The sequence below is a fragment of the Mytilus trossulus genome, chromosome 1 (genome assembly GCF_036588685.1).
Source record: "Mytilus trossulus isolate FHL-02 chromosome 1, PNRI_Mtr1.1.1.hap1, whole genome shotgun sequence".
In the NCBI taxonomy this organism is placed as follows: domain Eukaryota; kingdom Metazoa; phylum Mollusca; class Bivalvia; order Mytilida; family Mytilidae; genus Mytilus; species Mytilus trossulus.
Genome location: NC_086373.1, coordinates 111,581,984 through 111,594,431, shown reverse-complemented (window position 1 = coordinate 111,594,431; position 12,448 = coordinate 111,581,984). Strand labels below are relative to the sequence as shown.

The 12,448-nt window shown below is 32.6% G+C and overlaps 1 protein-coding gene across 4 annotated transcripts in view; it reads right to left on the bottom strand.

The window, feature by feature from the left end:
- LOC134697736 (SCY1-like protein 2) overlaps positions 1 to 12,448 on the bottom strand; it is an 81,238-nt gene that overhangs the window by 5,192 nt on the left and 63,598 nt on the right. For 2 of the 4 annotated variants that reach the window (XM_063560023.1, XM_063560046.1), the window contains exons 8-16: positions 10,166 to 10,291; positions 8,942 to 9,118; positions 8,237 to 8,359; positions 6,235 to 6,348; positions 4,993 to 5,125; positions 3,962 to 4,080; positions 2,571 to 2,671; positions 2,225 to 2,340; positions 1,737 to 1,787 (exon numbers count right to left, since the gene is read on the bottom strand). In XM_063560023.1, coding sequence (XP_063416093.1) covers positions 1,737 to 1,787; positions 2,225 to 2,340; positions 2,571 to 2,671; positions 3,962 to 4,080; positions 4,993 to 5,125; positions 6,235 to 6,348; positions 8,237 to 8,359; positions 8,942 to 9,118; positions 10,166 to 10,291 — 1,060 coding nt within the window. Of the gene's footprint in view, positions 1 to 1,736; positions 1,788 to 2,224; positions 2,341 to 2,570; positions 2,672 to 3,961; positions 4,081 to 4,992; positions 5,126 to 6,234; positions 6,349 to 6,421; positions 6,444 to 8,236; positions 8,360 to 8,941; positions 9,119 to 10,165; positions 10,292 to 12,448 lie in introns of all 4 variants that reach the window. The other 2 variants (XM_063560030.1, XM_063560038.1) reach the window with 2 other exon arrangements.

Genomic DNA, 12,448 nt, shown 5'->3' with positions numbered 1-12,448 from the left:
CAAACAATGTTCCACCCACCATTTTGTTCTTAAAATGTCGTGTACCGAGTCAGAAAATGGCTATTGTTATCCACAGTTCTTTGCTATGTATGTTGACGTTTGCCTTTGTTATCGTTTAGTGTTTCTATTGTTCTGTTGTGTCTCTATCGGGTTCAGTGTGCTACAAGGATTTGTTTTTGCTTCATGGAATTATGACGTTGAACAGCGGTTTGCTTTTGTTTCCTTTATTGGTCGTTCTAGATAATGACCTCCAACATTGACAGTAAATTTATATTAGTCTTAAATCGCATATCTAGTAAATGTCGAGTGGAAATGCCAAGAGGAACAACTCTAACGATAAAAAGAAATAAAACTTTATAAAAATAAGTTTTGCATTACCAATTATACTCAACACACATTATTTTATGTTATTTCATTCAAAATTTAATATATGTTCTATTGTTTGCAATTGCTTTTAGGAATTCTCAACATCATCTTCAAAAATTGGTCCTTAGATTTTACTTCGATGCAAAAGAGTGAATAGATATAGGAAGATGTGGTGTGAGTGCCAATGAGACAACTCTCCATCCAAATAACAATTTAAAAATTAAACCATTATAGGTTTAAGTACGGCCTTCAACACGGAGCCTTGGCTCACACCGAACAACAAGCTATAAAGGGCCCCAAAATTACTAGTGCAAAACCATTCAAACGGGAAAACCAATGCTTGTCAACAATATAAAAAAGAAGATGTGTTCGATTGCCAATGAGACAACTGTCCACAAAAGACCAAAATGACACAGACATTAACAACTATAGTTCACCGTACAGTCTTCAACAACGAACAAAGCCTATACCGCATAATCTGCCATAAAAGGCTCCGATATGACATTGTAAAACAATTCAAACGAGAAAACTTACGGCTTATTTTTATATAAAAAAAATGAACGAAAAACAAATATGTAACACATAAACAAACGACAACCCCTGAATAACAGGCGCCTAACTTGGGACAGGCAAATACATAAATATTGTGGCGGGGTTAAACATGTTAGCGGAATTCCAACCCTCCGCCTAACCTGGGACAGTGGTTTTACAGTACAACATAAGAACGAACTATAAAAATCAGTTGAAAAAGTTCATCTGCTACTAGAAAATTGGTTTTAAATCTAAGTCATAGTCCTTATATAACCATTTATCGATACATGTTTTTCTCTTACCAGAAATTGTGAAACAGATAAAAGTTTGTAATATGAAATGCAAATAGCCGCATTTGAAACTAGATTTCAAAATAAATTAAAATCTTAAGACAACCATCATTTGCCAGTGTTTTGACTGACATGATGAATTATGATTTATACCTGTATATCATAATTTAAACATGCGTATTTATATTACAATATGGATGCCCATTGACATCTATATCACGGTGGTTTAGATAACACAATACTGTAACAACACCTACTGGAATTGTTTTCGTCACTTTGAAAAAAAGCAAGAAGGATTAATTTTGATTAAAATTTTAAATCACATTACTTTTTTGTTTTTCTTTTAGTGAATATTCTATCCAAAATAAACAATTTGTAGCTTTTAATCGAATACTAATGATAGACTGTTTTGCCCTGTTGAATAACTGCTTTGAAATTTGATTTTCGTTCATTATGAATAATTCGTATTGAATACATATTCCTGTGTCATGCTTTTTTCCTAGTCTAACAACGACGCCATAGACAACAGTTCATCTACATACGGGTTACCTGATGGCACTTGTATGTTGATTGTTGGCGGAAGGGGTAGTTGTAAAGACCCTGTTAAAATATTTTATGAATCACTTTTTTATGGCAAAAATGGGTTAAAATATTTCGTAAGATACCTGTCTTTCTTCATGGAACATTGACACCGTTAATTAAAAGTTAAGAGTAGTCTATAGATTTTAGAATAAAACATAATTTAAAATACATCGGAAATACTTTTACAAATATTATATATCATGCAATATCCATTCATACAACAAGAAACTAAAAGTATTAAATAATTAAATTACTGCTATAATTTGACTACTTAAATTTAAAGTACCAATAAAAAGTGCATGCATTTTCAAACGTGCCAACATACAATTATATAAAAATAATGTAATAAATGTGAACATTTTGTTTTTATTGACTCCTGATATATTAATGCTAAATTAGCGCGCACTGATCAAATATCTTCAAACGACCGAGGTATACTATAACTAAAAGAATACCTGTTCTACTTTTCTGTATGCCAGTCGGTACTGCTCCATCCACAGACAAAAAGCTTTTACCGAGTGACGCTGATTTATCGTCCTTTGATTTGCCATTTTGCATATTCAAAGACCCCCTAAAAGTAAAGAAACATGCATAAAACAACTGATTTTACTGTAAACTTTGCTTTAACTGATATATTTTTCTTGTTCAGGTAGACTTTGTAAAATCAGTTCAATTCTAATATTTTAGCTATACACTTTAAGTATCATTTTTTTTCACGAAAATAAAATAAGATTTCCTTCGAATCAAAGTCATGCATTAATCTAAATTTTACAAACCAATCAATTCTTAAATTGTGTTTACCTTTGTGTCGGGGGCGACCCCGATTCTTGTTTCATTTTATTCCTTCTTTCCCGATCTATCTGTTCTAGCATTTCCCGTAACACTTCCATTAAAGCACTAAACTGAAACATTAAAGAGATTTTCAGTGTTTCCAAACTTGAAAGAAACATATATTTTATGTTGAAAAAAGACACAAAAAGTACAACCCCTTAAAAGAGAACAAAATGCAAAATGCAAAAAAAAAAAAAAAAAAAAAGACCCAACGAATTCACATAAGTGTGTTACATATAGTTTAAAAAGTGTCTACAACAATCAGTTCTATTTGTAATTTTAACCTTTGACTCTAAATCCCGTGCAGAAAGCTTATCATTGTGTCCTCCATTACAAAACCTCTAAATCTCAGTTTGACGTAGTAAGCAGAGTGTCGTCCACTGTGTACTAGTTGAATTCGAATTGGAATGTAGCATTATTCGACCACACTGGTCATAATAAAACTCATGAATTGAGGCGATGATATGTTTCGTTGGTCTTACATACAAATACAAAGAACGCTTTTCTTGAAAATAAATCACCACAGGGCGAGTACCATCATTGTAAGTATGGTGGCGCTTATGTTGCCAAAAACAAATGTCGAAAAAATACGGCAAATTCACGGCAATCCGTTCAAAGAAAAAAATAGTGCCAAACTCCGAGGAAAATTCAAAATGAAAAGTCAAATGACAAAATCAAAAACCCGTACACATCAAACGAATGAATAACAATGGTCTTATTCCTGACTTATGTAGAAAAGATGGATTACACCTGGTTTCAAAACATCATTTATTTTGTCACCGTCGTGTCGGTATATTTTTTATTTTTTGATGAGAGTACCCAATTCTGTACTCCTGTTTTAAAAGCGATAAAGATATTTGGTCTGAAACTTTATAATGACGAATTGTCACGCATGGTCGATTTTAAGAGCTGTTTGATACTTTCCTTTTCATAAAACTTTGAAGGCCCCAGGCATAAAATACCTTAGCTGTATTTGGCAAAACTTTGAGGAATGTTGGTTCTCAATGCTCTTCAACTTCGTACTTTATTTGGCCTTTTCAACTTTGTTGGATTCGAGCGTCACTGATGAGTCTTTTGTAAACGAAACGCGCGTCTGGTGTATATACTTAATTTAATCCTGTTATCTATGATGAGTTTTCTGTACCTACAGAGATAATTGACGAGCAGGGGTATACTAGGCACTTTGCACGACGATATAATATACCAGTGCTTTGATCCAACGGATATAATATCATTACCTTTTCGATGTTAATGATTGACAGGGATGCTATGATGAGTAAAACGTTTAACTTACAAATTCTTAAGTAAGACCTGAATTGATAGTTTTTTGTGTTTCATGTCATTCCCGAAGTGTAACTTACCTGTTCCATTGTTAGACCTGGATTGACAGTTTGTGGAATTAATGGTGGCATCACTTTAGTTGCTATCAGGTTATGTGTTAATCCAAACTTTCTGTCACTCAACAGGTGCTTATAAATACCTGGAATAGACAACATTTACAGTTAATATATGTATTGACCAGAGACAGCAAAATACAAACAATCGTCTTAAAATTTGCCATGGTAATTCATTGGTGGTAAATAAATTAACGGCAACGAACTGTGCATTTGATTAAGTGCATTTGTGTTCTTGGGATCATTTCTCGTACCAATTGCAATACATGTATTTTTTGACAACTAATGTCTCCTCGGTCATTAACCAAGGTAAAAATGGTTGGAAATCCCAAAAATTATACAAACGTTGACAAAACCAAATAAGACTTAAAGTAAAACTAAAGCCAGACAGAATTTGAAGCTGATTCACAAATTGCTTAACAAATTAAAACACTATCTGTTTTTTATGATAGAACTGGCTACTAAGCTGGTGATACACAAGAATCTAACAGCTAAATAGCACGATCCTTATAATATAAAAGGCTAGAATTTAACCACAATTAAGTGTCAATCAGACATAGTTCCTATACGAAACCAAATATAACAAAGAATATAAGTCGGTGACTATAATGTCCTCAACACTGTATTGCTATAACAGAATCAATGACTACGCTTTACTGTATATTAGTGTCGATAACATACAAACAGATATAAAACAAAGATGGTGAAAAGTATTTACCGATAACTGTGATTAAAAAATATCGAAATTGGTCATTCATTAACATACAAACAGATAAAAGACAATGTGATTCTGTTTAAATTATTACTAGTAACCGACATCAGTGGCTCAAAATCAATATAAATTGATCATTCGATAATATTCAAACAGAGTATAAGAAAAAGTTGGTCCGATTAAAGTATTAACTGACAAATGTTACTCAATATATATATATAAAAAATGATCAATCGGTAACATACAAACAGATATAAGACTTAGTTGGTCTGTTGAAAGTATTTACCGACAATTGTGATAACAATACTAGCATCCTGGCACTGACTCTCAGTCAACAAAGGTAAAACTTCATCTAAAATTGTCATCTTGTCCAAGCTGTCTAAAACATGGTCTATACAAGACAGTGCATTTATCTTCACCTGAAATATTACAAAACCGGTCGAAACATGGTCTATACAAGACAGAGCATTTATCTTCACCTGAAATATTACAACACCGGTCTAAAACATGGTCTATACAAGACAGAGCATTTATCTTCACCTGAAATATTACAAAACCGGTCGAAACATGGTCTATACAAGACAGAGCATTTATCTTCACCTGAAATATTACAACACAGGTCTAAAACATGGTCTATACAAGACAGAGCATTTATCTTCACCTGAAATATAACAAAACCTGTCAAAAACGTGGTCTATACAGGACAGAGCATTTATCTTCACCTGAAATATTACAAAACCGGTTAAAAACATAGTCTATACAAGATAGAGCATTTATCTTCACCTGAAATATAACAAAACCTGTCTAAAACATGGTCAATAAAAGACAGAGCATTTATCTTCACCTGAAATATTACAAAACCGGTCTAAAACATGGTCTATACAAGACAGAGCATTTATCTTCACCTGAAATATAACAATACCTGTCAAAAACGTGGTCTATACAGGACAGAGCATTTATCTTCACCTGAAATATTACAAAACCGGTTAGAAACATAGTCTATACAAGACAGAGCATTTATCTTCACCTGAAATATTACAAAACCTGTCTAAAACCTGGTCTATACAAGACAGAGCATTTATCTTCACCTGAAATATCACAAAACCTATCCAAAACATGGTCTATACAAGACAGAGCATTTATCTTCACCTCATAATATTACCAAACCTGTCAAAACTTCATTTTATAGATTGTCAGATAATTGATAATAACTCTGAAAGATTCGTTCTACAAATTGTTAGAAATTGATAATGGTAATAAAAAAAAATGCTATTTTGTGGTAAATTCTCAATACACTGCTATACACATCGTTTTTTTTTGTATAAATGCTTGGTTCACTGTTACAATGTAAATCAGCAATAATCTTGAACTAGTATCGCACGAATTCTAATTAAGCCACATTATACATGGGAAGATATATTTTCCTGAAAGTGTTAAGACCATAAAGAAACTAAAGATGATAGAAACAACCTTAAACGTTTATACCAATGAAATTTTGTTAAGAGTAAATCAAGTTAAAAGTGCTCACCCTAACATTAGTTGCCTTGTAAAACAAAGCTTTAGCTCTTGGTAAAACCAACATCTTCATAAAGCTGTCATCGAGGTATTCTTTAACCATACCTATAGCATTTAATGCTGCTTCCTACAATACATACATATTAAGGGTTTACACTAAAACAAACCAAACCTGTCATCCAGATATTTCTTGATCATACCTATAGCGTTTAATGCTGCTTCCTACAACACATAATTATTAAGGGTGTACACTAAAATCATTTGTGTTTATGTCCTTCCCTAGATAAGATTGGTCAAGGAACTGAACGGCTGTTTCTGTGAAGAGTATGCCCTAATCTTAACTTAATCAAATTTTAAAAAAAAGTCCTTACAAAATAAAAGTTTAAATACGTCCTGTTTTTCCGATAAGTGGATCATCTGTTCGTCTATCATAATATCTATCCCTATATATATATGATACACTCAGTTGTTTCCCCTTCATTTGTTCTGTGTGAGATTTTGTTTTGGTCATTTCATAAGGGACGTTCCGTTTAGATTTTTCTATGGACTTTAATATTTTTGCTAATTTTCCATAAGAAATGCACGGAATCAAAACAAGTTGGGTTAACGACAATGCAATATCGTTCATTTGTTCTGAAGTTTAAAATGTCTGATAATTACTGATTATAAATAAAGGCAATAGTAGTATACCGCTGATCAAAACTCATAAATCCATGGACAAAAACCAAAATCGGGGTAACAAACTAAAACTGAGGGAAACGTATTAAATATAAGAGGAGAACAACGACACAACATTAAAATGTAACACACACAGAAGCGGCGGACTAAGCATTTGACAACAACCAAATACATGAATTTGGAATAGATAAGTACCGTGACACGTCTTATAGTAATATGAATTTACACTTAAAAATAAGAGAAAACAAACGACACAACGGAAACACAACGTTAAAATGTAAGAAACACAGAAACAAACAATAATATAACAATGGCCATATTCCTGACTTGGAACAGGACATTTTTAAAGGAAAACAATGGTGGGTTGAACCTGGTTTTGTGGCATTCAAAACCTCCCTCTTTTATGGCCATGTGAAATATAACATTAAAATGACAACACAACATTACAGGACTACAATATAAAAGAATTGAAGAACACAGTTGACAAAGAAACACATGAATAATAGCTAACAAAAGGCAATAAGTTTAAAATTTCAATACGCCACACACAAGATTTACTATTAACATTTTTGACCTTTTGGATTATAGCTCTTCATCTTTTATATAATTTTTTTATTTCAAATATTTTGGCCACGAGCATCACTGAGAAACATGTATTGTCGAAATGCGCATCTGGTGCAAGAGTATTGGTACCGTTAATTTTATTACTAGCGACGCCTAGATACAAAAGTTTGAAAGCCAAAACAAGTATAAAGTTGAACAGCATTGAGGACCAAAAGTTCAAAAAAGTTGTGTCAAGAACGGCCAGGGTTTTCCGTTAAGTACCAGAACATACCTGTTATTTAGAATAACTTATACTTTTACAAACAGTAAATTTAATAAAATGACTATACAAAAGATATATGATAAAACTGAAGTATAAACTAATTACAGGAAACAACCGACATACATTACGTAACCCGACACATGTAAATGGCTGTCTACATATTGTAAAGTATGATATTTTACCATACGAATATGATGAAAATCTTGTAATCGATTTATCGGACTGTATAAGCGTAGCTTCCACGATTAAACAAGTGTTTCCTTTGTTTCAGCAAATTAAAACATGATTTGGTAAGTTTGGTTCAAACTTATCAACGTCGATTAAATCATTATGACATCAGTGTTGTGTTTGGGTAAAATTTATTTAGGCTTTGTCAACGTATCTGACGTCAAAAAGTCGTAATGCGCAATTCTATAAAGAGCTGAAGAGAGTGATACAGACATTGGGAACAAAGATAAACGTAATAACCTCAGGATATGAAGACGTTGACACCAAGTTATCTATAACTCACCTGTGCTTGTATAGACGTTGATTCCAGACAGTTAAACACTAACGGAATAATCTCTGATCGGATTTCCTCAATAGGACTTTTATTTAAGATTATATCTAATCGATTAAGAATATTAACAGTAGCCTAGAAAATAAAACATATTAGAAATCATACACCTCTTATGATACACAACCTATATATCAATATACGATTCCAGGAATTTATTTATAGCATATACCATTGAAACAAATCACATTCGTTTAATCCTCACGATTATATATGGAAAAAGGTACATTTCAAACATTCAATTATCTAAAAAAAACTTAGCAACAACTGAAATTAGCCTATATATAGCTAGGCCAGACACTTGGTATTGTAACAAGACATAAATATAACTTATTAAATATTTGATTGCAATTTATCATAGAATAATGTCTATGCAGAAATATATATTGAATCGTATTGGTCCTAAATAAAACTCAAATCAATCATACTGGAATTTCAGTTTTTGATTTAATCCTTCGTGGAAAGGTACAACAGAATGGGTATTGTAACAAAACGCATTTAACAAGCTAAGATTCTGAGTTCCACCTCCCGTGTAAGTACTCGTTTTAGGTCCGTTTAGTCTTTTCATCTCTTTGTCATGTTTTGTTTCTCTTTTTTTTTTTTTACTGATGAGGTTTTATTCCTCCTGTTTAGTAATTTATCATAAAATAAACAATTTACCTGCACAGGTTTAGGCATATTGATAACATCTCTGAACACAGTCAATATGTGACCACAATACTCGTCTTTGGAAGCATTATCAATCATGGCGATGAAAGGTATTAAAGCACTGGTAACAGAGTCTGCCATAGAACACTCAAGGCATAATATAGGAAACACATTTCGGTATAAAATTTTCTGAAAAAAACCCCATATGAAACAGTATTGCCTCTTTCCATTCTCAATTCTATAATATCAAATCGGCCGACATACAGAAAAATCGGAAAAAACGTAGATGGAAACAAAACTATTCATGTAAGACAAATATTCTTTAATTCATTATTTCGATTTCGGACTGGTAACGTGTGCTTTACACTTTTAATAAAAAAGAATGATACTGTACTCTCATCAATAATGCACTCCTCAATATACTGCTAATCGATAATGTTCTCTTGTATGTACATGTGTTACTCATCGGTAATGTTCTCTTTACTCTGTAACTAATAGATATTGTATTTTTCAATATGTTACTTATCGATAATGTACTCATCGATGTGCTTCTTATCGATAGGATACTCTTCAATGTGTTACTTATCGGGAATGTACTCTTCAATATGTAACTCATATATATTGTATTTTTCAATTTGCTACTCATCGATTATGTACTCAACTATATGTTACGCATCGATACTGTACTCATCGATATGTTACTTATCGATAATATATATACTCCTTTATATGTTCATTTATGTTGTCATATCTTGTTTTATTATACATTTCTGTTTTTTTACCTAAACATGAAGGTATTTTTTAAATTGATATTCAGAACTTTTCCCGATATGGGTCATGACTGAAGAATAATGTTATAGTATGTTTGAAGGCGAAATTTGTGATACCATCACTTTAGGAATTTATCGTTTCTGTTTCAGGGAGAAAATTATTACCTGATTTGATGTCGATAACTCTGACTCAATTAATTGAGTCTCCTTGTCGTCTTAAAAATATAGAAAATATCCGCTAGGCCTAGGTAATAAAAATACTCGACTTATTGGTGTATGAATTGATGGTGATACTTTATAATCACGTAAGAACTCTTTGAATATAGGGCAAATTGTGTTTAATAGTTTCGAGGTACACATTTATCAAACATAAATGGTTGTGTAACTCATATTTATTTTCAATAGAAATACACATAATAAATTGAAATAAATACAGACATTGGGGATATCTGGAATAAATACAAACCTTGGGGATGTCTGGAAGCACCTGTGCAAGTTGACAATGGACTTCCGCTCTAAGAAAAGGGTCTTTCTGTTCTAATGTGTCTAACAGTTGCAGAGTACAAACAACAGGCTCATTGAAGAATTTTATCTTAAAAAAAAAGGAGAAAGTTTTACTTGGCACTTGTTATGAACTCTCGAAACTGTAGTCATTTGTGTAGCATTTTACTTTATTGGTTTGTCTATTATAACTGCTTCGACCTCTCTTTCAATATATATGACACAGCATCTACTTTTAATGCCGTATTTCAATTTGATGTTAAGGGATCACGATGAAATCTAACCATGAGTTGCATAACAAGTAATAACATTTAAAAGTTGTTAGGTCCGTTAGCAGCGACCGTTTGTTTTTGCTACCCATTTGTGGATTTAATTTTTATTCATTTAATTAAGAAGTTATTTTCGGTCATTCGGCCTCGTAACCTTGCGGAAATATATGTCGGTGAAGAGCAATGATCTGTTAAAGTGATAAATCATCAAATTATGTTCCAAATTAAATTTCTTTTTATTAACCACTACTGTACCTGAAACTGTTTTTAAAACTAAGTTAGGAACAAAAACCGCTGTTGACATTACATTACGCCTTATGCCTCTCTGTTATTAAACAATTTAATTCTAATTCGGAAGCTGCTCATTCCATTTGGAGTTTATTGTCTTTCTAGTGTAATAGAGTGAGAGAACCATTTCATTCTAATGTTGTTTGAGTAATTAAAGGACAACGTATCCTATAAAGATGGTTACTTAATCCTCATAAAGATATCAAACAAATTGCCCTTTTACAAAGCTGACGGTGTTAACAAAAGACAAAATGGTATTGCATAAAATAACTGGTTAGGAACAAATTAAATAACACGCATAAAATGTTTCAAATATGTTTGTAAAATAACTAATAGTCTGTTGTTGACACATTTTAGTAGGGATAATGTAATAAAACACAGCTTCACGAGTTTACTTTATGATAAAATAAGAACGAACTGTGGTATTTGTCATGGCAGTTTCATTAAGGTTTAATGCGATTTTATAAAAAAAAAAAAAAGTATCAATTTATGATCTATAGTTATTGTTTTAGTTTTAAGAGTAAAATTCTTATTTTCCTTTTTGAAAAAAACACCCTACAGTTTCAGGGTATATCTGAATAAGAACAAAATCATTTCGAGTTTCTGACATTTGTGAATAATTCAACAGAAACAATCAAGGATCTGCAATTAAAACCGAATTCTCCATATGAATAAACTCATCATAGATACCAGGACTAAATTTTGTATATAAGCCAGAAGCGCGTTTCGTCTACAAAAGACTCATCAGTGACGCTCGAATGAATCAAAAGAAGGTAAACAGGCCAAATAAAGTACGACTTTGAAGCGCATTGAGAACTAAAATTCCTAAAAGTTTTGTACATACAGCTAAGATAATTAGTTATCAAAGGTACCAGGATTATAACTTCGTACGCCAGACGCGCGTTTCGTGTACATAAGACGCATCAGTGACGCTCATATCAAAATATTTATAAAGCCAAACAAGTACAAAGTTGAAGAGCATTGATGATCCAAAATTCCAAAAAGTTGTGCCAAATACGGCTAAGGTAATCTATGCCTGGGATGAGAAAGTCCTTAGTTTTTCGAAAAATTCAAAGTTTTGTAAACAGGAAATTTATAAAAATGACCACATTATTGATATTCATGTCAACACCGAAGTGTTGACTACTGGGCTGTGATACCCTCGGGGACGAAGCGTCCAACAGCAGTAGCATCGACCCAGTGGTGCAAATAGTTATCAAAGGTGCATATGCCTGAGGTAGAAAAGCCTTGGTACTTCAAAAATTCTAAATTTTGTAAGCAGTTAATATAAAAAAATAACCATATCAATGATATTTCATGTCAGCGCACAAAAGTGCTGACTACTGGGCTGGTGATACCCTCGGAGAAATAAATCTCCTCCAGTAGTGGCATAGACCCAGTGGTAGTAAATACACTCATCATAGATACCAGGACTAAATTTAGTATATACGCCAGACGCGCGTTTCGTCTACAAAAGACTCATCGGCGACGCTCGAATAAAAAAAAGTTAACATACAGATACGACACAAGACAAAGTTCTACTGGCGAAACTTTTAACTTGATATCACGAGTTGGTTGACCGTTATGGAATAACCGTTTCATAAATGATATCGGATATGTTCCTTCCGTCGTAACTACAATCCCCTTCCCTTTCATGAATGTGACCTGCCGAATTAGACTTTTTACCGGAT